At 40.2% G+C, this 22,985-nt stretch overlaps 1 protein-coding gene across 2 annotated transcripts in view; it reads right to left on the bottom strand.

Annotated features, from left to right (window-relative positions):
• osbpl10a (oxysterol binding protein-like 10a) overlaps positions 1–22,985 on the bottom strand; it is a 96,966-nt gene that overhangs the window by 38,496 nt on the left and 35,485 nt on the right. For both annotated transcript variants that reach the window (XM_085445263.1, XM_085445262.1), the window contains exons 4-5: positions 20,838–20,906; positions 13,979–14,176 (exon numbers count right to left, since the gene is read on the bottom strand). In XM_085445263.1, the coding sequence (XP_085301389.1) occupies positions 13,979–14,176; positions 20,838–20,906 (267 nt within the window). The remainder of the gene's footprint in view (positions 1–13,978; positions 14,177–20,837; positions 20,907–22,985) is intronic.

The following is a 22,985-nucleotide window of genomic DNA, read 5'->3' as shown; positions in this document are numbered from 1 at the left end:
TATCAAAGTAACTTTGAACACCGCGACTGTGATTGGTTGCAGACCTGGATCTGATTTTTGAAGCAACAATTTTAAATGAAACAAAGCTGCATTTAAAATAGATGCTGCAGTTAATTGTGACGTGTATTTAGCCTGTATCAACAATTCATGCTCAATTTGCTGCTTTTTAACTAATGTTTGATTAAGAAAAAGAAATTAGGAAATTGTCCATCTTAACAGTCAATACTGTTGAACTATTGACCTGTTTTTGCATTTTAGGGACCTTTAAACCTAAAAGCATAGAATGAGGGAATAAGTTTAAGAGAGAATGTATCTTCATCCTAGAGCGGACAACTGACTCCTGAATTGCCGAGCTATTTAGTTCCAGCTGTGCTGACTCACTGTGGAAAGAGCAAATCTTTAAAAGTAAGATCAGTTTGTTTGTTTCTTTAAACACCGAGCAGGATCCTAGCATCACTTTTGGGCTACAGGCCACATTAAAGCTTACTTTTGAGCATTAGAGACACTCTAATGCACACTTTTAGAAAATGGCTTGCAGCATCTTTAAATGTTATCATGTTGGATTAACTGAGGACAGTATTTGAAGTCTGTTTGCACAGGTTATGTTCACAAACCAAACCAAAAATGTCAAGTGCACGCATAAAGAAACAGAAATGAATGTGACTCATCTTTCATCATCTTATACAACAACTTTACTGGCATGTTGGTGGTGATACCACTTAGCATTAATTCTAGTGGTATAACCTCAGTCTTGACTACTGGAAACAAGCAATCCACACAACCTGCTCCAAGACGAGAGTGCCAAAACAAGAAACTGCAAAAACTCGTCAAAGCAGAAAGGTTCTCCTCCGTGCTCCCACAGACACACCGAGTATTTCTTACTTACTGAAATTATCTCTGTATGAGTCACCTATCAGAGTCTAAATGCATCACAAAAGAAAAAAGACTAACCGCTTCTCGCTTCCAGTGTAATAAGCTTCTCAGGGCTAATGAATCTGGGTTGTTTATCACGCTGGAAATGTTGTATTCATTAATATTGAATGGCTTCACAAACACTCGTCCTCTGCGTACACTTCTACAGCACATCTGTCTCCATGCATCAGTACACAGAGCTATTCTGGAGTCACTGAAAAGCTGTTGCAGTGAGGACGATGTGGCAAAGAGATTCACAGGAAGGAATTTCATCCTGAAAATGCAGTCGTTTTCCAATTATTCAGCTATGCTGAAGTTCTTGGGGAGAAGGGTGTCATCTATTGAATGCTTGTTATAAATAGATTCTTAGTGTATGGTATCACTGATATCATCTCTGCTTCACTGTGTCTGTCAAACAATCACAACTTACTCTTTTACTTGAAACAGGATTTTATTTTATTTTCCAGCTAAAATCCTTCACGCTGTCACACTCTGTGACACATTACTGTAATTACAGGGCATTATTTAAGGCTTTTCTACATTACCTTGTGACAGAAATTGATGCCACATTTAAGGGTATTTCAAGGGATGAAGGAAGGAGTCTTTTTTAGATATTATATTTTAAAACTTCCACTATCTAGAAAACATTTTCAACTAAGTCCTATTATTAGTAAGTATTTGCAGGAGGTAAGGATCTGGTGCAGTGGCCCTATGAACATGATGAATATGAATATCAACAGTTAAATTTAGGTGAATCATTCCACAAATATTGACTTTTTGTTTTTTGACAGAGCAAGTTTCTGTTAATATTATATCTAAAATTTGTGGTAATGTTCCCTTTCATTTCTCTCATTCTTTAAAATCTTCAGTTGTGTACAGCAGCCAAAGATTATGTTGGCAAGCAGAGCAAGGTGTTTTAATTCAGAGCATGCTGATTATATGTGACAAAGAAAAAGAGGATGTGCGCTGGTTTGGATTGTTGTGTATAGACTTTGTCTATGAAAAGCTGTGAATAAAACATAAGCCATCTACCTGCAGGTCACCAGATGTGCTTCCAGAGCTCAGACATCCAAATCTTTCAGTGTTAAATTGAGAGTCCAGAGCGATAATTGATACACTCGTTGTACCAAATAAAACCTACTTTGAGCTGCTCCCTTAACCTGTGGTCACCACAGCGGGTAGCTTCACGTGTTTGATTTGGAGTTTTACCCCAGATGTCCTTCCTGATGCAACCCCAAAGTGGATTTGTGTCCCCAGCTAGAATCAATTAGAAAAAAGACGCAGCTGAAAACATTTTCTAAACAATGGCTTTTTAATATGGCAGCTCAAAAGCTGATGGTTGAAAGCAGGTTCCCCGTCATGCTCGTGATCTGGTGCTTTGATACAATCACCATCGCAGTGATGATCCTCAACATGGAAGTCACATTAGTTTGACACAGAAGTTGATGTTTGTTCTCTGCGTTGAAGTCACAGATGCGCACATCGGTCTGAACGGGAGCAGCAGTGCAAAAACTGTCAAGAGGTGCACACCACTGTCATTTTATTTCTTTAAGGAAGACTTAGGATCTTTCCTACTCCATTAAAAAGCAAAACATGAAAATAATAACTGCAAGTGAAAAAAGTTACTGTGGCTATTTCGTTTCCTTTTTGAGAGAAAAAAAAAAGACTTTTAATGTTTTATTTTTCGCAGAGAAAGCATCAGCGGTCTGTTTAATGACATCACTCATTTAACCTGATGTCTTTGAAATTTTTTGCATTTCCTTTTTTTTGCTGCTCATCAGCTAACATGTATCATGGAAGTGGATAATCTATGATCAGCATATGCTGGATGACATAATGGCCAGCAGAGCAAAGCCAACTGTCTGTCTCTCATTTGTATCTGATCTGATTCTGAGCTAACAGCAGTGTTGTTATAAAGAAAACTACGATTTCTGTCCATCAGGAAACAGACACAGCCTGCATTTTGTTTGGTTTCGGCTTTAGCCCAAACATTCGATATGATACAAAAGATGAATGCTCAGCACATATGCAGCATGGCAGAAAAGCAGAGGTTTGGAGGCGTAATTACATCTGTGTTGCATTAATAATGCCAGAAAGCCGAACATGCCTGAGGGTCTACATTCACTAGAGGGGCCTTTAGGAGGTGGCAATGAAGCTGGAGAGCAAATGTGTTGCTATGGAACCTAAAGTAACTCAGAAAAAGCATACCATGCTCAAAAATAACACAGCTCACTGGGTTTTATTGTCCACAGGAAAAAATGCAGCCACATTTCTTTAGGTAAAAAAAAAAGAAAAAAGACCTGTTTACACACAAGGAAAATACGATAAAAGCAGATAAAGGAAAAATTTAAAGAGAAAAAATAGACCACAGGGTGAAATAATGTTTAAATATATCAGAATATCTGACACAGCATGATGAAGTTATAAAAAGCAAAGTAGAAAACTTAAATGTCTCAAATATTTCTCAAATGTCTGCTAGTGTTAGTGGTCACCTTCGAGGCCCACTCAAATAATTAATTATTTTCACAAATTTCACAAAAGGGAAATTTAAAAAGAAAAAAAATTATTTCAACAACCACTGCTTTCTGTATGTAAATAGCATCAAAGTTGATATGTTTATTAACTTTTAAAAGCAGGTAAAAAATAAAAAAAAATAAAAAAATAAAAATCAGAGAGCTTTCAATAATGGCAGCTTCCCCCGCCACACACAGAAACAGACAGACAGACAGACAGAGTGCTCTCAGGAGCCAAGAGGACCAGCGATGCTTCCAGAAATAGCATAACCCCAATGATCCAGCTCTACCACGGCAGTGTAAGTGCCCAGTGGTGCTGCTGCACCGACAGCTGAGGCGTTTGACGAGTTCACATCAGCCAGCTGTGACAAGCTGGCTTTGGAGAGACGGTTATGTGGTCTGACTGCCACCGTCACGCATTCAGCAAAGGGACAGATGGATGGAAGGTGACAACGTGACAATGGCCCAAACATTCAACCGAAACCTCGTCGATACATCAGGATAGCAATTACTGCTGTCAGCGTGATAAAGATTTTTAGAAAATACTGAACTGTACTGAGAAACTGACCAGACACAGAAGCTCCCCAGCACTGAGACGTTTTAAGAATCATATTTAAAATGCACATTTACAGCAGATTATTAGTAAGTTTATTTAAATAGGTTATGTTAGAGGCATTAATTGTTTAGATTTCAAATGTGTAATGAATGACAGTATAATATGGCATGTATAGCAACGTGTATGTGTTTGTGTGGTTATAAAGCACAAATAACCTCAATATTCAAACATATGAAAATACTGCTTGAATGACACTATTTTACTTTTTATTCATCACAGTGATTTGTATAATATCAGAGTCACTGTAATAACCAGGTTCTGATATATGAAATGTGTCCACATAAATATTCAAACTATGATAACAACTGGCGAACATAATAATATGGAATTAGTAGAAAACCAAACAGAAATGAGCCATCTGTTTGTCCTTTCATGAATTCAGCACAACACTGCCAATTTACAGCAGCCAACTCTGCCTTTGAACTGACCTGCAATTTCACAAGGTACAAATGATCTCATCTCTGGAACAAACAGCATTCACATTCAGTGATCACAAGGTGCATCCACGCACTGTAGGGGTGAATCTCTCAGGCACAGAAAGTGTTGTGAAAAAGCATTTGCCCCATTCTTGACTTCTTATTTTCTGCACTCTTACATGTCTCAGATCAAACAACTTTTAATATTAGACATAGATTTTTGCAAAGCCAAAGAATTTCAGTCTGCTCTGAGTCCGGAGGTTGACTAGTCCACTGGTAGAGCAGGGCGATATGACCAAAAATATTTATCACGATATACATTTGAAAATTTGCGATAACGATATAACTGACGATATAATTGACACTAGACAAAATATTTTACAACTCCACAACTTTATTAGTGCAAAAAACCCCATCAATGCATTTTCACTTAAACAAGCAGCTGTTTTTTATGTGTATTAAAGTTATATACAGTGGGGCAAAAAAGTATTTAGTCAGCCACCGATTGTGCAAGTTCCCCCACCTAAAATGATGACAGAGGTCAGTAATTTGCACCAGAGGTACACTTCAACTGTGAGAGACAGAATGTGAAAAAAAAAATCCATGAATCCACATGGTAGGATTTGTAACGAATTTATTTGTAAATCAGGGTGGAAAATAAGTATTTGGTCAATAACAAAAATACAACTCAATACTTTGTAACATAACCTTTGTTGGCAATAACAGAGGTCAAATGTTTACTATAGGTCTTTACCAGGTTTGCACACACAGTAGCTGGTATTTTGGCCCATTCCTCCATGCAGATCTTCTCGAGAGCAGTGATGTTTTGGGGCTGTCGCCGAGCAACACGGACTTTCAACTCCCGCCACAGATTTTCTATGGGGTTGAGGTCTGGAGACTGGCTAGGCCACTCCAGGACTTTCAAATGCTTCTTACGGAGCCACTCCTTTGTTGCCCGGGCAGTGTGTTTTGGATCATTGTCATGTTGGAAGACCCAGCCTCGTTTCATCTTCAAAGTTCTCACTGATGGAAGGAGGTTTTGGCTCAAAATCTCACGATACATGGCCCCATTCATTCTGTCCTTAACACGGATCAGTCGTCCTGTCCCCTTGGCAGAAAAACAGCCCCATAGCATGATGTTTCCACCCCCATGCTTCACAGTAGGTATGGTGTTCTTGGGATGCAACTCAGTATTCTTCTTCCTCCAAACACGACGAGTTGAGTTTATACCAAAAAGTTCTACTTTGGTTTCATCTGACCACATGACATTCTCCCAATCCTCTGCTGTATCATCCATGTGCTCTCTGGCAAACTTCAGACGGGCCTGGACATGCACTGGCTTCAGCAGCGGAACACGTCTGGCACTGCGGGATTTGATTCCCTGCCGTTGTAGTGTGTTACTGATGGTGACCTTTGTTACTTTGGTCCCAGCTCTCTGCAGGTCATTCACCAGGTCCCCCCGTGTGGTTCTGGGATCTTTGCTCACAGTTCTCATGATCATTTTGACCCCACGGGATGAGATCTTGCGTGGAGCCCCAGATCGTGGGAGATTATCAGTGGTCTTGTATGTCTTCCATTTTCTGATGATTGCTCCCACAGTTGATTTTTTCACACCAAGCTGCTTGCCTATTGTAGATTCACTCTTCCCAGTCTGGTGCAGGTCTACAATACTTTTCCGGGTGTCCTTCGAAAGCTCTTTGGTCTTGGCCATGGCGGAGTTTGGAGTCTGACTGTTTGAGGCTGTGGACAGGTGTCTTTTATACAGATGATGAGTTCAAACAGGTGCCATTCATACAGGTAACGAGTGGGGGACAGAAAAGCGTCTTACAGAAGACGTTACAGGTCTGTGAGAGCCAGAGATTTTCCATGTTTGAGGTGACCAATAAATTCTTTACAAATCCTACCATGTGGATTCATGGATTTTTTTTTCACATTCTGTCTCTCACAGTTGAAGTGTACCTCTGGTGCAAATTACTGACCTCTGTCATCATTTTAAGTGGGGGAACGTGCACAATCGGTGGCTGACTAAATACTTTTTTGCCCCACTGTAAAAACGTAACAGTGCAAATTCCTTGCTGACAGTTTAACCAAAAGGCATTTCCAGTGGAATTGGCCGACATATCCATATAAGCATGTACAAGATCCACAAAACTTAAAGAGGTTATACACACACAATACGGTAATATTATGTTGAAGCCCAGTACGTATCACTCCGCGAGGCTCCTGCCTGCAATAGCCGTAATGCTCCGTCAATCCATCAAGCGGTGCGGCTTCGTAGCTTAGCAAAGTCGTACTAAAACATTTGACAGATTTTCGAGCGCCGTGTACCATGTAAAATCGTTTCGAGGTCAGCAAACACAACCAGAATTCATACATAAGGGGCACTGTCGATTTTCAGAAAAATCAAAAGGATTGATTTTAAGTGTGCCGTATTTTCCAAACAACACGGTAATAACGACGGCCCGCTAGCATACCAAAAATAGTGCTTTGTTGTGTATCTGACGGACGAAAGCTAAACCAGTTCCACACCACGGAAGTTGCAGCATTTTTACAAACCAATTCGCTCTTCTCATTCTGCGTCGCCGCCATGTGCGTATATAAACATAGGCACTGCACATGCACGTTTTACTCATATTCTATTGCGATATTTCATTTTCCTATCATTGCCCAAAATTACACCGGTATTACCGTGAACAGTATGATATAGCCCAGCCCTACTTGTTGGTGTGTTTTACATTATTGTTGTGCTGCATAACCCAAGCACCGTTGAGCTTCAGTGTACAGACTGATGGTTGGATAGTCTCCTTCAGGATTTCTTGGTAGACAGCAGAAGGTCCAGAAGCAGCCCCACACCATCACACTACCACCACCATGTTTGACTGTTAGTATAATGTTCTTTGTTAGTACTGTTCAAACCTGCCAAAACATTCAGCTTGGGTCTCATCAGACCACAGAATATTTTTCCAAAAGTCTTGGGAACCATCAAGACTTTTTTGGCAAATACAAACTTTTCCATGGACGCTATTTTTAGCCCACTCGCTTTCTTATTGTTGAATCATAAATTCTAATCCTTAGCTGACGCATGCGAGGCCTGCCGATGTTATTCTGCGTTCTTTTGTGAGCTCCTGGATTAGTCATTGATGAGATGAGTTTGGTAGGTTGGCCACTCCTGGGAAAGTTCACCACTGTCACAAGTTTTCTCCATTTGTGGATGACGGCTCTTCCCGTGGTTCACTGGAGTCCCAAAGAAATGGCTTTATAACAATTTTCAAGCTAAAAGATGTCAATGATTTCTCAGCTGTTCTCAGGCTTTGTGAGATTATTTAGCCTACTTCACTTTGTAACACAGGTTTTATTTAAGTGATTTATTATCAGGCCTGTGAAACTGAACTCATCTTCCGCAAAATGTGCTCACAATTAATTCATGATTCAACAAAGGGTCCAGGAAGGTTTGGATAGCTTGTGAGAAAGGGTTTGTGTGCCTTAGTGAACATTGCATCTACAAGGTCAGGGGCAATTTGCCCCTGGTAAGGTCTCCCACTTCAAACTAGTTCCAGGTAAAGGACCAATCCAAGCGTGATTCACATTGGAAAAAGCTGTGATAGAGAGCCTTACAGGAAGCAAAAGAGTGGTGTTTATGAATATTATCAGCTGTAGTAACCAGAAAATAAATTGGATGTACAACAAAACATCCCAGATGCTGCTGTTTGATCATAAATCCACTATGTAATCAGCATGCAGCAGCTTTCTGGCCTCTACAGTGTGTAGTTGTGTATAAATCACAGCACAAGCAGACTCCTGTACTATCAGCTCCAGTGTACTGGCCTGTTACGAATAAAGGCTGGAAAACAACAAATGACAAGAGGAAGAAGGGAAGGCAGGAGGAGAAGTGGAAGAGAAGACATGAAGAGAGATGGAGAGGAGCTAAATAATGGTAGATATGAATCAGGTCACAGAAAGAAGCAACCTAATTCTTCCGGACCAAAAGAATGTGAAGCCTTACAGAGGATGAATCATGCATCACAGAGGGCCTTGTTTTCTGTCTGTGGAGGAAAGGCGGGCACCAGAGGAATGTTTGTTTTGCTTAATGATCACACCATCTGCTTGTTATTTACTCAAACTGTCCCTGGTTCATTCTGAGGAGAGACACTCTGCTCCTGAGAGGTGAGAAATGATCCTGCACTCATACTGATCACTAGCTTCTTTTTCTGTCACAGAGTGAATCCTTTAGGCGTGATATTCTTAGCATGGGGAGACAGACGCACAGCGTGGCGCATCTTGAATGGGGAATTTAACAAGTCGAAGTCAGCCAGGTCTTCAGCGAGCAAGTAAGGCTTAAAAGAAAGATCTCCACATGAAACATTGATGCTCCTCCAAAGAGTGCCTTCAGACTCGCATGCAGGAGAAACTGTTGAGTTAAACGGCAGGCTTTAATACACCGTTTAGTGTTGGGCGGCACAGTGACTCAAGGTTAACAGATGCTCCAGTGAAATGTCAATTACACGACAAGTTATTAGGCAAAAAAACAAAACAAAACATCTCCTCTTTGGTAGGCGTCACATAAAGCTCCTTTGTCCCAGCTCAAAGAAGACAGTAAATGAACTGTCTTTGTCATTCTGGTACAAAGCTCAGAAATCCACAGGTCAAAGATTGTCTTCTTATCCCTGTAACCTTCAGCTGAGCAACACAGTCAGCCCGACTCATGGCTGAAATAATGATTTAAAGTTAAAAATAGCAAACATCTGAAGGTCCCCGCTTTTCAGATCTTTCACATTTTTGCAGATTTTAATTTTCTTGACCAATTACTGACAGCATACACAAATAAAAATGTACTTTAAAGCAAAATTGTCTTTTCACAATAAAACAAACTTCACAATTTTCCCCAAATGCAGTAACTTGAAGGATCTTCTGACATCAAAATAAAACAAAATAAGTGCTCTGCTTCTGTAAAGACGTGCAAAAAATGAACTGAAAATGAACTGAATGAACAACATACGTCATACAACAAAAACATATCAGATACTTCCAATGCATCAATTCCCAGTAGGCTTAGAACTTCTCCAGATAACAGGTCATCCATCCTTTTCACTTTTTCACTCATCTCCATAATTTTCCTGTACCTGATTTGATCCTTTGCTCATACCGAGGCTGCAAGCTTGTAGCTGGTTCCGAGGTTTATTGTTGTGCACGCTTCTGTGGCAGTTCTGCTGCGTTTTACTTGCAAATTGATTCATGAAGGGCTTCCACACTATGCTAGCATGTCGCTGACAGTTTTGCGACACTGCGCGTGTGTTGTTAATGAATAAATATGCTGGATATCAGCAGATTCCAGTTCATGGAGAAAGGAAATTTGTATTTCTGAAAAGATGTGAGGTGAGAAACAATGCCAAAAGCCAATCAACAGACTGGTGGCCTGGCCAGGTTGTCACAGTACTACAGCTGAGACAGACTCCAGTGCGCCCACAAAGTCGATTGAAAAATGGATGGACAGACATAATTTGCCCCAATTTTCAGGCTGAAAAAACCCATTTATGGTTTGTTTTAACAAATTTCCAAAGGCGCTGTGCCATATCAGATTCCCCGACTTGCATATGCTCCCCTGGATTAGCTCTATGGTGCTCTATGGTGCAAACCAAATGCATTGCATGGCTGATTACACAGACTACTTAATGGGAACTGCACTCATGTAATGCTCAGTCGGTTTGTCACTACACACTTTCACATACAATTGCTTGCACCACAATTAGGGAATGAAACACGCAACAAAAAAAAGAGTGAAAATTAAAATATTCAATAATTTTTGAGGTCTTAATTTAGGTTTGCATAATTAAAAGACAAAAACATATCACAAAGTCTCTTATAAAGATAAACAAACATTTTCTGACATGGCCGGCATGACTTCATACCTGTCAGCCTCTGTTTCCATTCTCAGTACCAACAGTTTACATGGGCAGAAGTATTTTAGAAAGCCTCTTGTCTCTCTTTGTCCATATTTCCTCCTGTCATCATCTCTCCATAATTTAGCGACCAGATGCACAGCTGCTTGGCAATAATCCGAAAAGAACATTTTGTCTCTAAACAAAAAAAGGGGTGAAAGCAAAACTGCAGCAGCAAAAGGCTGTATAGTTCACCAGCCAAGCATACAATCATGTCTTCATTGTGTCTATTAGTTTTGCTTTACCAACTTCACTTCAAGCCTAATGTTGTGCAATTAATCAATTTAAATCAGCTGCAGACAAGCCTATTAAGAAGTGATGGGAGAAAAGGAGGGAAAAAAAAAAATCTTCTCTGGAAAGATAAGCGGTAAAGAGTGAACGACCGTTCTGAGAGTACAGAGATGTAGCACATGGGGACAAAGTGGTAACTAGAACTGACAGGACTGGTGAATGAGGCGGGGAGAATTAATGAGGATTTGAACTTCAAACTACAGCAAAAGTTACCGGAAATGTCAAGTGAGGAGATTTTTTTTAATTAACTTACGCTGTGCTTCCAAGTTTTAACTCACAGAAATCATAAAACTGTTTAAACGTAGCATTAGTACAGTACACACTTTCAGGGATGAACCGGGCAACACTGCGTGGAATATCAACGGTTTACAGTTTAGTCTTTTCTCTAGCTTTTTTTTTTTTTTTGCAAATTGATGATTGCACAAACTGCTTCTGTCACCAGCCACGTTAATCAGTATTGATATATATGCAATAAAAAATGCCAACCATGCTGAACTTACAGTAAAGTGTGAGCACACTGCAGTCAGTGTCAGGCCTGCCAAGATGCCAGAAATATCTGCTGAACTCACTGCACCAGTGTCTCACCTGAGACTTTTACAATCTCTGAAGACAAAGGTCACAGAAAATATAGCACAGCTTTAAAAAAAAAAAAAAAAAGATTTATTTTTTTGCCTTTATTTTGACAGGATAGGAAAGTAGATGAGAAAAAAGTCAAGAGAGGGGGGGATAACACATAGGAAATGGCCTGAATTGGACTCAAACCCAGGCCTTGCAATGGACTTTCGGTGAAGTTTGGGTGAAATAAGGAGAAAAGACAACCAACAACTAGTCTGTATTAATTAAAAACTGGAAAACTTTCCAGTTAATCAGAATTCCAGGCTCAGGGGGGGAATTCAGATTTTAGGGGATAGTTGGAAGAAGCTGGTTTCATCGTGGTATGTTTGCTCATGTGAAGCCCAATCTCAGCTTATCCAATACAAGTTGCTTCACAGAAATTACTGGACTCCCAGTAAGCTAGTCAGGTTGAAGCTTGCTGACGATGGCACCTGTTGGAAATGCGAGGAGGAAGCCAGGACCCTAGTTCATATGTTGTATGCATGCCGGAAAAATGATTATTTGTGGGACAATTATATTGTAAATTATATTTGAGGCTTCACAGTATAAAGGGTGACAAATATAAAATGATATTATATAAAACATGCTTAATTTAAATGCCCATTTGGGGAGGTATTTGCCTGTGATGAGGGGTTTTTGACCACTGGAAAGGATTCCTGTGCAATTCTCAAATCCCAACACCTTGATGCTCAACATGGATGATTCTGTGCATCAGTCAAATATTATTACTTCACTCTTCTCTGCAACTGGCTGCTAGACCAGCAACCAAGCATCAGCACCAAGAAAGAGTAGCCCACAGATCAGTAATACCACATATTTTTACAATACCCTCATCTGACAGCACACACTCACTGCAGGTAGACGGGGAGTCCAAACCTGCCCACGCACTGCTAATACGTTACCACCGCTGAACCATAATTTCCTCATCATCCACCCTGCTGCATGTCTTTACGCCACTTTTAAACACGTATTTCTTCACTTTGATATAAATCGCATCAGCTTTTCATACGTCAAAGTAGACAGCGTGCTCTTTTCAATGTCCAGCTCACAATGAACACTCTGGCTCCTTCTTATAAAAGTCGCAATAACAATTGATGAGAAAACAAAACAAGCGGCTGAATTATCTGTTAGCTTCAACGTAGCTATAGCCTTATAGCCTTTATATACAGTGCTTTGTATCTGTGTCCATGCTGTTGTTTCTAACCAGAGGAATGCTACCCATCTACTTCTCTCAGTCTCTACTGCAGGAGAACACAAATCCCTGCAGTATATATGCTCAACTATTCACGAAGCATAATTTCAATCAGCTGCACAGTTATGCAAGATACTGTGGGTAAAAGAAATTAAATCTATAACTATTTACATGGAAGAAGCTGTAAGAAATAAATGTTTGATATTTCTGCCTTTACTGTAATATATATTGTACATATATTTATTACTCTCAGATTTAGCCATTCTTATATTTTGCTTGTTTTATGTTATTGTATTTTTTTTTTTGCACACCTCTGTTGCTTGTGAAGCTCGCACACAAGAATTTCACTCGCATGTACTGTACCAGTGTACCTGCACATGTGATGTGACAATAAAAGTGATTTGATTTGATTTATTTGCAATTACACAATTTCTAAATATTAAATTGCTAAATCTATGTGCTTGAAAATCAGTAAAATGTCAGACACTCACAAGATTCCCTGTTGTCTGATTTACTCAGCTCACAAAAAAGCTAAGAAATTATCAGTTTTTCTAAAAAAAAATAAAATAAAAAAAATCCCCTTAACAGCAATAAAATGAAGGAAAAAAGAAATCTCTGAACACTCGTGTTTGTCTACTGCGATGTGATGCATTATACATCACTTGCTGTACTGTCCCGTCTCGTGTGCGCCATGGCGCTCTGTTGTTGTTAAGCTTGAATGAAGCTGTGACGAGCATTAATGTTAAAGTGACCCACATCCGAATGACAGACTTCTGCTACTTCAACAGAGCGTTACACCGCAGAGGGGCTTTAGTTTTTCAAAGTAAAACATTTCTGCTAATGGACACAAAAATACTAAAATTAAATATAATTACTAGATAACCAATCTGTAAAAGCCTTTGAAAACAGCCTCTTATGAGTCAGACTATAGAAAGTATTTCCTTAGGTGGAATACCAAATACCAAATCCTGTCTTTGGAAAACACTGCTCACTGCTGGCATTAATAAAAAAGCCATTACAGAAAATTAGTACAAAACTGTGCTGGATACCCTCAAGCAGTGGACAGACACAGCTGAATAATCTTTATAATGAAAAAGAGATGTTAAGGAGTGACCGTCTCCAGTAAAAACAGAGAAAAGAACTGCCGAGATTACAGTGGAAGAGGAGGAAGAGGAGGTTTCCTTCCCGCGATTCACTTGTGTCAGACAGAAACTGACACAAACACGCCATGATAGGTTAAGCTCTTGTTGGGTTCTTGTTTCTTTATGTAATTTATCAATTAATAAATAACATTTTCTGGAAAAATAAAACTATTCTTTAACTTAGTTCTTGTAACATATAATTAAAGCCAGTTTCTTTTAAGGGAAAAATTCAGAAAGAAAGTGTACTGAAGAAGGAAACTGCATTCAATAAATCTAAAAGGTGAAAACATATGCCCACTCATAAGTCAAAAGGCGTGTTGTTACTGCTACGACTTCTCCACCCACCTCTTTGACCTCCAGCAGCCGGCCTGGGTATTGACTCTTGGCTCGTCGAGCTGCAGCTGGAGATTTGTGGTGAGTGATCGTGACGATGTTGCTGGGTGTGGCGGGGTGACCCAGGTGCCTCGGAGATCCCGGGGATGAAGTTGGTGTTAGGTGGGGAAGGAGGGAGAAACTACGGGTCCGACCAGAGGAAGAGGAGCCCTGGAAGATGGGATTTAAAGATGACAGGAACATGATGATGTAAAGGAAAAAGTAAAGGAAAATAAAAAATCTATACATAATGATTAAAAAATAAATAAATAAGGGTTTAGTAAGATGTATTCACTATTACACATAAATGGAGAGTAGTTTTATGTTCATGAGCTTCATGCTAGTGTTAATGTTGTGCGTTTTATTATGATGTCACCTAGTGACACGGATCCGTCACTTCCAACTCATCACAACCAACGCCTTAAAACCTTTAAACTCACTGGGTAAGTCCTGGTAAATGAACTGTTACTTAAACCGTACTAATCTTACTGAGCACTACACGCCACTTTCATCCAGTGACACACAATCGTACAATGATTTGTGCTACAGTCATGTGGCAAAAAAAGTACAACCTCTTTCAATTTAAGATATTACATATCAGGACATAATGGAAGAAAAATGAACTGGTCCTAAACTGGTCTTGAAGTTAGGTAAATACAAGCTCATATGAACAATAACACATGACGTATTAAAGCATATTATTTATTTGTAAAATATAGTAGCAGGAGCAGTGTGTGAAGTACACCCTTACTGCTTTCTTAGGAACTAAGAGAGTAAGTAGCAGCCGGGCGCTGCTAATCAACTGCACTTAACTAACTGATGAGACTCTACAGGCCGCAGTATGTTAAACGTTCATGGCAGAACTATTTGGAAAAACAGCAACCGTTTTCTCTCTAAAATGAGCATGACAGCAAAGCCAAAAAAGCCAAGACTCTCCTTAAGACAGATGAGACCAAAGTGGAGATATTTGCTCACATTTGCACAGCAAAAAACAAGCACAGCATACCAACTGTCAGGCAGTGGTTGGGGCCTGTTTTGCAGCCACAGGACCTGAACACCTTGCGGTCAAAGAGAAAACTTGGAAACATACCAAAGTATTTTACAGTCAAATATGAGGCCATCAGTCTGGCAGGTAAATCTGGCCTGAAAGTGGTCATAGCCCCTATTTACCAATATGTGAAAACACTAATTTACCATTGGATTTATGGGATATGTGCCAGCCTCCCGTTCTGTTCTAACCACCATGTGTACGTTAATAAATCAATTGCAAGGGAAAACCCTGCAGGAGAGAGTCCAACTGAAGAAAATGAAACAAATGTGTCCAAAGAGGAAGCCAGAAAACTTCCAGATTAAATGATGGCGGTTTGGACATCAATCAAAGTCAAGTGCTTAATCCAATCAACTGCGGTGGGACCTAAAGAGAGCTGTGCATAGACGGATGCCTGCAAACCTCAACGAACTTTCGTCCATAACAATGTGAGATACTGATAAAATCCAAAACAGCTTAAAGGTGGCTCTGCCAACAACTGAATCATGGAGTCATTGCATTTTGGATTAGTTTGTGTTAAATAAATGTTGACACAGTGTGATGTGTCATGCATCTTGTTGTTCCCCAGTAAAACTGTTACCTAAAAACATTTTTTCTCATACAAGCATGTGAATTGATAGGCGGTGGGTGCCTCAGCTGAGTTTTATCAAAAGATAGAATCAGCCTTTTTGTTGTTTTGTTTCCCTCTGCGGCAAAGCTTAAGTCACATCACATCTTTCATTTTGATGCCTCCTTTGCTTCCCCCTCTGTGACTCTTGTCTCCTCACTTCGCTGACCTCCATGCTCACACAGGCAGCGATGTCAGACCAGTATCTCTCTCTCCTGCCCCTGCTCTCCATTAGTATACTGCAGCAGAGAGCCAGCGCAGATTTATCCCCCAGAAGACCACAGAGGTCTGGTCACAGCAGCGGTGAAAATAAAATGGATCAAATAAACAACTTCCACCCCAGAGCACCACACAATGAGAGGGAAACAAATGGCCTTCCCGTTTTTGGTCAGAGATGCTGCTCACTCTGCAGTAACCAAGAGGATCAAACCCATCACGAACCTGCCGTTGTTACATACCACACAAATAATCAGGGGTCACTCCCTCTTCTTTTCAGATAATAAAACTGCTCACAAGTTAAGAATATTTTCCTTCTGATTAGATGAATCACCAAAGTCTAAGCAGAGGGAGGTACTGAAGGTCGGTACTTGTGAAGCAGTTCTAACAGAAGATAATCAGCTTACGGGAGAGTACATTGTTGTATTGTGCGCGGCTAAGCCACGAGCTATGAGTATGAGGAAAAGACAGTGTTTCGGGAGTGTGAACAGATAGACACGCTGAGGTTTTGTACTCCAAAAACTGGCACAGAGCCCCAAAGCACTTTAATAAACTGCAACAGAAAAAATAAGAAAGCTGTAAAGAAAAAGGAGGGCCAGAGCTGGAAGGAAGGAGGACAGACGTGTATTTACATAATTAGAGCTCTTTTAGTTAAGTGCATTCCTCTCTTACCATTTCACTTCTATCTAAAATTAACTGCTGAAATCGTTAAGTTAAATAAATAAATAACTCGGCAATTGCAAAGTTAATGTGATTATACTTTACTAACTTCACTTAAAGAGAAAAGCAGAGGTCTTACAGGTCTTACTGGGGGACAGGGCTCGTTCAAAGAAGGTGGCCTCGGTACACTTCCTGTTAGTCTAAGCCTGCGGTACAGAAGTCCTATCTTTACAACAACACTTGCGTGGGCAAACCTGGCCCTCTGCGAGGCATCAGGAGTAGACAGGAAAGTCAGCACCACAGGGAAAGACACTTATTACAAACAACTTGCTATTCAGCAATAAACTTGGTTAGAGTGTCTGAAAATAGCTCAATACTGAGACACTAAAATGGAAAAAAAGTACTGGGCCACAGACACATTACACCTGCAGCTGTTAGGCCACCAAAACCGAAGCCATGAAGCTCCCAGCACACAGATTTGGTGCTGATGGTAATACCAGAGTTTTTAGTTCTCTCTGTGGTTAAATACTTGCTCATACAGTTTTCTCTCCACCTTTTTAGGGTTTTTACCCAACAATAAAGCACTATGAGGTGAAGGCTGCTGTAATTTGGCCTTATATAAGTGAAACTGAATTAAAATGAAATTGCAGTCATTGAGCTAACAGAGAGTTGGTGCCCTTTACACACTGGAAAACAATGCTCTTTAACTGCTGTGGTTCTTAAATGCTTTCATTTGCAACAATATAACTTACTATACACCAGAGAGTATGTAGGAGTGAAGAAACTTCTGACTGACTTGTTAACAGATATGGCCCATTACTTTGACGAGGTGGGTGTCCACTATGAAAAACTTTCAAGTGTGAATTGATCAAAGTCTATTCAAAGGCTTAATCGAGCAGAAACAGCTGTATCAGTCTAACTCACAGGGCATATGTTGCCTTCTTGTGCCCTCAGGAGGGGTGTTTGCACCTTTCCAGCTTCACAACAAAAGAAATAATAAGGTCACTGGCCAATTTATCAGACTGCTAATCAGCTTGATAACTTCAAAGGCTTTTACAGAGAAACTCTGAAGCCATGTCACGTGAATTTAGACTATCACAACAGAATGCTGGAGCCGGCTACCTGCAGGACTCAGCTGTGGCTGGAAAGGGGAACCCTGTTTGCTGACTCCAACAGATGCGACCTCTGATATTTGGCCGCACTGCAATAAACAAGGTCAACTTGTCCTGTGGGAAATGATGGGAAGATCCTCAGGCGAAGAGATATAAGTGTCTATTCATTCATTTAAGAGTTAGTGCTTTGTTGAACATGGGGCTTTCTTAGACTGGAAGCTGTATGTGATGCAAACAACGTGGCTGCACAGAGAAAGATGATGTATTTATTCTGCACTTTCACTAGATTATCAACAAAGCAGGTTAAAACAGGAAACACATTTTAACAGCAAAACCTCACTTTTAAATGGTCTTTATGTATTATATATGGCACAAAATGAAATGGTTAAGCGCCCCGCCACAAAATTTTGTAAGTTCAAAGTTTAAATTTCCGTTGAGATCTGTCCATAAATCTTTGAGTAATTCTGCAGGCCAAAAAAAAAAAAAAAAAACCCACACACACAAAGGAAAAACAGCCTAGTTACATCACTTGGTTCAGTTCTACTGCCCCCTCATCACTCCCTTTTACAGCACACAAACAAAGTAGCACAACATTAGCATGCTTCATTTTTTTAACCTTTAGACCTCATCATGTCTAACAATGCAGTCTCTCTTTACCGGCCTCATGCTCATAGGCGTGTTTGTGACTGGGATAGATATCCATTTATTGATAAAGATGTGTAAATGTGTTTATAGGAAATGAAGGACACGCTTTCTAGCAGTAAACTCTGTTGCGATCAGTCCAGTTGATGAATGGTGGTGATGACACACATAAGACTGATGATTATTAGTTACAGCGCAAGACTAAAGCATGATGGAAGGAAAACTGATTAAATATCACATTTTAAAATGTTATTAGCTTGGAATATAGAGCAATGTGAATGCACATGCCTCCGTAAATAATAACCATCAAGTTTTCTACAAAGCCATACCGAAATAGAAGGTTTAATCTTTTAACAGTGGCAAAAGGTTTACATGTCTCAGTGGTCGAATAGTGAGTTTCGGAGGATATCGGGGATGGCTCTGGGTGTAAATACAGTTTAATCAAACAAAACAGGAAACAAAATAATATTTTTATCATTAAAATAAGAAATACAGACAATAATAAAGGTTAGCTAGGGTTGAAGATTACATGTATTTTCCTGCAGAGCGAATGTACTTCACACTGAACTGCTTGTATGCGTTTATAATGCTGACATCGAGGGGCAGAGAGGTGATGGCTGTGACAGCCTCAGAATAAATTTACATGTAGTTAAAAGTAAATGCCTTTCTGCTGCGTTTTCTCTTGGCTCCGGGCAGGCTGGGAGTGGCACTGGATATGTGGAGCAGTTGGACCGGAAGGAGGGCGGGGGCTGGGGTAGCTGCTGTCCCACTTGGCCTTCGGATCGCTTTCTGCCTTTTGGCTTCTGCAGTATTGGTTGACTTATAACGTGTGTTCAGACTTTCCTGCATGGTTCTCTCACAGAACGCTGGTGTTCTCAGCTTGTTGGTCTTTGCTATTGGTTGTGGGGGTTTCTGGACTTTTAAGTTCTTGTCACCTCATCAACACTTTTTGTTATATGTTTGAACTGTGAAGATTGGGGTGTTTTTGATGGGGATAGAGTTGTTCTCATAGCACAATTACCACACTGCTGGCTGCCTTCTATGCTTGTGTACGCACCTTAGTTCAATATTGGTTTCTGGCTCTCATCATGGTGCACTTTGCTGGCTTTTCAGGGGTTTTGGTATTATGGAGATTACAGGTATAGCTTTACAAATGCACACACACACACACACACACACACACACACACACACACACACACACTCAAAAGGAAAAGGGGGATGGGAGGTGGGAGGTGGGCCCTAACGATGTATCAGAATAATATTAATTGACGGATTGCTATTTTTGCTGACAAGTCAGTGTCTTACAGGCAAACTACAGGAAATGATGGCAATCTGCTAACAACCAAAGCAATCTCAAGGTGGTTTTCAGTGCTGCAGCATATATTTTTTGTTACTAATATCAACTAGAGACTATCAGCAACCTCCAGCAACCACTTCCCCACTGCTCCAAAATTACACAATTTTCCCCTACAGACTGATTTCAGGGGTTCTGTGTCCAGTCTCTGACTGAGGGCTAAAATGGACATGAAGCCACAGCTTAGGTTTCCAAAGTTGCAACTGAAGAAATCTAGAACAACCTTTCAGACAGACAAGATCAAGGCAGAAATATCTGCGCATAACGCACAGCACCACGTTGGGCAATAAAGTGGCATATCATCACAAACATGCCGTACAAACTGTCATTAATTCACACTGTTTTGTCGAGCCCAAAGGATATCTGCACTTACCTCCTACTGATTAGAAGCATGGCACACAAGCATATTCTTGCTCTACTTCAAAATAAAAGCCATTTTTGACTGCACCTTTAATGGATCAACATCTTTTTCCATAAAAACTCACAAGGAAACGAAATCATTCGCCTCTGTTTGTAATAAATCTTTCCCGACACACTTTTTGTGTCACAGAGGTGAGTTATCGGAGATGTGGCTGCGCCTCCACCGCCAGCTGCCTCATCAACGGAGTGGCTGCGATAACGATCTGTGAGGCAGACAGCGAGGCTCAGGGACGGATTAGACCACAGCACTGCGTACAGTAATAACAGCTGCTGCCGTGGAAATGCCCCACAGTCACCGAACGGGAACAAAACTGCTACTCAGCTCCACAGGCCAGAAGGGAAAAGACTGATAGAGCGCATTGCCTTTCCATTTTTTCCTTACTTATCCAATTTTCTCCCATCTTTTGATTGCTTTTCTCATTATGGCCGAGCAGAGTAATTGGAATCCCCCCCGCTCCAGCTGTGCAACGGTTTGATGTGTTGAAGAGCTACATGTTGAATAAGCAAGTTGGCAAACAGGCAACATAATGAGGCTGTAAACTATTTAATTGTTGAAAAAGACGCACAAAATCTGGATTTTGTAAGGAGCTATATGCAGCGGACTGATATCTACGCTCAAGGAACAACAGAAGTTTTCGCTCTCATGGTTTAACATTTGAAGGTGAACCTGTGTGTGTGTGTGTGTGTGTGTGTGTGTGTGTGTGTGTGTGTGTGTGTGTGTGTGTGTGTGTGTGTGTGTGTGTGTGCAATATTTGTCTGTCATTTACTCACCAGCAGCTCCTGGCCTCCTCCTGCTCTTTCCACACTCAAGTGTTCATCTGAGCCCTTTAGCTTCCTCACCTGAAACAAAAAGCATAAACTAAGTAAAAAAGAAGAAAACCTATTTGAAAAAAGCAGCTGCTTCCAAAGAGCGAAGAACAGTAGAAAAAAAATGTATAAAAATACAGATTTCATCTTAAAGTCATCTTTAAAGTTCTGCAGATTTAGTATGCAAACATAGTGAATACATACACAAGTATTTCTTTTCTATTCATGAAGCTAAAGTGAAAAAGATGCCAGGAAAATCACTACACTCAAAAATCTTTGCATTACAAGTAAAATATTATGGTGATTAAAATCTAAATCTAAAAGTTTGTTTCTCTTTTTATCCTGTAGGCTTTATCTATGTTCAAGAATATAAATTAGCCCAGAAGTCCACTTAGCAACCCCTTGGCAATGTGTATCACTGGTGGGTGTTCTTTCCTGTGGGTTGATATCATTCGCAAAGATAGTACCTCAGAATACTTTGGTATCTAGCAGATTACTGCATTTGACCTTAGCTTTCATGGAAGATCCCAAATTGTTTGGAAAACAAAGAGTAAAACTTGGAAAAAGTCCAAAACAAACCAGAAATCAGAAACCTCACCCTCAGAGCAAAAGTTGTTACCTTACTGCTGCAATTTTACGAGGCACAAAAGAGATAACTCAAAAGATAAACGCTGTGAACTCTACATATTCCAGCGTTGCAGTACCAGATAGTGATAGCCTCAAACAAGCTTCTCCAAACTAACAGTTTGTACAGATGTTCATATAATGAAGTGGCTAATAGCATCAGCTCTAAACTTTACTCAAAAAACAAACGATGAAGTACATTCTGAGTAACTGCAATCTGACGCAAAAACCTAACTTTAATACCAAAAGTTTGCAGAAATAACACAGTTTGGATTTTTTCTCTTGTTCATGCACTGCTGATTTTCACACTGTCACCACCGGCTGTGGAGCTCCACAAGGAGCTCTATAACAAGCCTCATTCTCCACTGGATCAGACGAATGGGGATACACCCCACAGAGATACAGGCAGCACACACACACCGACACACATAGAACTAATCCCTTGACGACCACACTAAACCCCCAAAGAAGCAATGGCCCAAACATTATTCCATGAAATCCATATTTGGAAAAAAAATACAGTTTTTGATGAAGGTAGTTATAATGCACCCAACTCAGTAATCCATCTGGAGTGAGCATACAGAGATAAGAAGAGGACAGTGACGCCAGGGACTCTTAGCTGCACATGCATCCTTTATTAAAGCAGCAGGAGCGCTCTACTACACGATATTTCCCTAAATCACTAAATCAAAGGAAGGACTAAAAATATTGTCAGATTAATCAGCAGGCAAAGCTTCACAAGACAGATGAGATGAGTTGGGCAAAGGGTGTCAGCCTCACTTTTGTTGCCGTTTTCATTTTATTTCTTGCGTACATTAACACATTTCTGTATGTCTCGTTCACTTTCTTTTTCATATTATTTGTTTCCTTTTAGAATGAGTCGCTCACAAAGTCAGAGGCACATAGTTCATCTGGAAACGTAACAGTACTTGTTGTCGGCAGAGATGTGGCATTTATCTGGATGCCATTTAATAAAGTCTTCCGACTGCAGATATGCTCACTGTGATGAGCATTCATAGGGCGAGTGCAGAGAAGAATCGGAAAATGTAACAAACCTCTGTAAATCACCCGAAAGAAGATGCCACGCGCAGTGTGTCGAGGTTAAAACTATTCAGCACTATTACTTTCATGTCATCCATTTCAGTTTGTTTCATCACCATCCAAGATCATTGTCAAATAAGTACAAGAGCCAATGTACTACACTCACTTTGAAATTCAGGATGCAGCCGGAGTTCATTGTTGTTTATCCTGCTATAACACAAACGCTTTGGGAAGCTATAACCCAATAACTCTTTGAAGTCACTTGTTTTTTGTTTTTAAAGAAGCGGAAAAAATGATATTTTAGTGCACTATGACTACGAATCAATGACAGGAAGAAATAATAAAAACAGTAGTAGCTCATCTGGCTCACAATCCATAGCAAGTCACAGGTTATTGTAGCGCGCGAAGTGCTGAAAGAAAGATTTTGTTGTCAATTAAAATCAACTG

The sequence above is a fragment of the Copadichromis virginalis genome, linkage group LG22 (genome assembly GCF_057382275.1).
Source record: "Copadichromis virginalis isolate Kocher_CV1m ecotype Utaka linkage group LG22, C_Virginalis_male_GT1.1, whole genome shotgun sequence".
NCBI classification, from domain to species: Eukaryota; Metazoa; Chordata; class Actinopteri; order Cichliformes; family Cichlidae; genus Copadichromis; species Copadichromis virginalis.
This window is presented reverse-complemented; position numbering and strand designations above follow the sequence as displayed.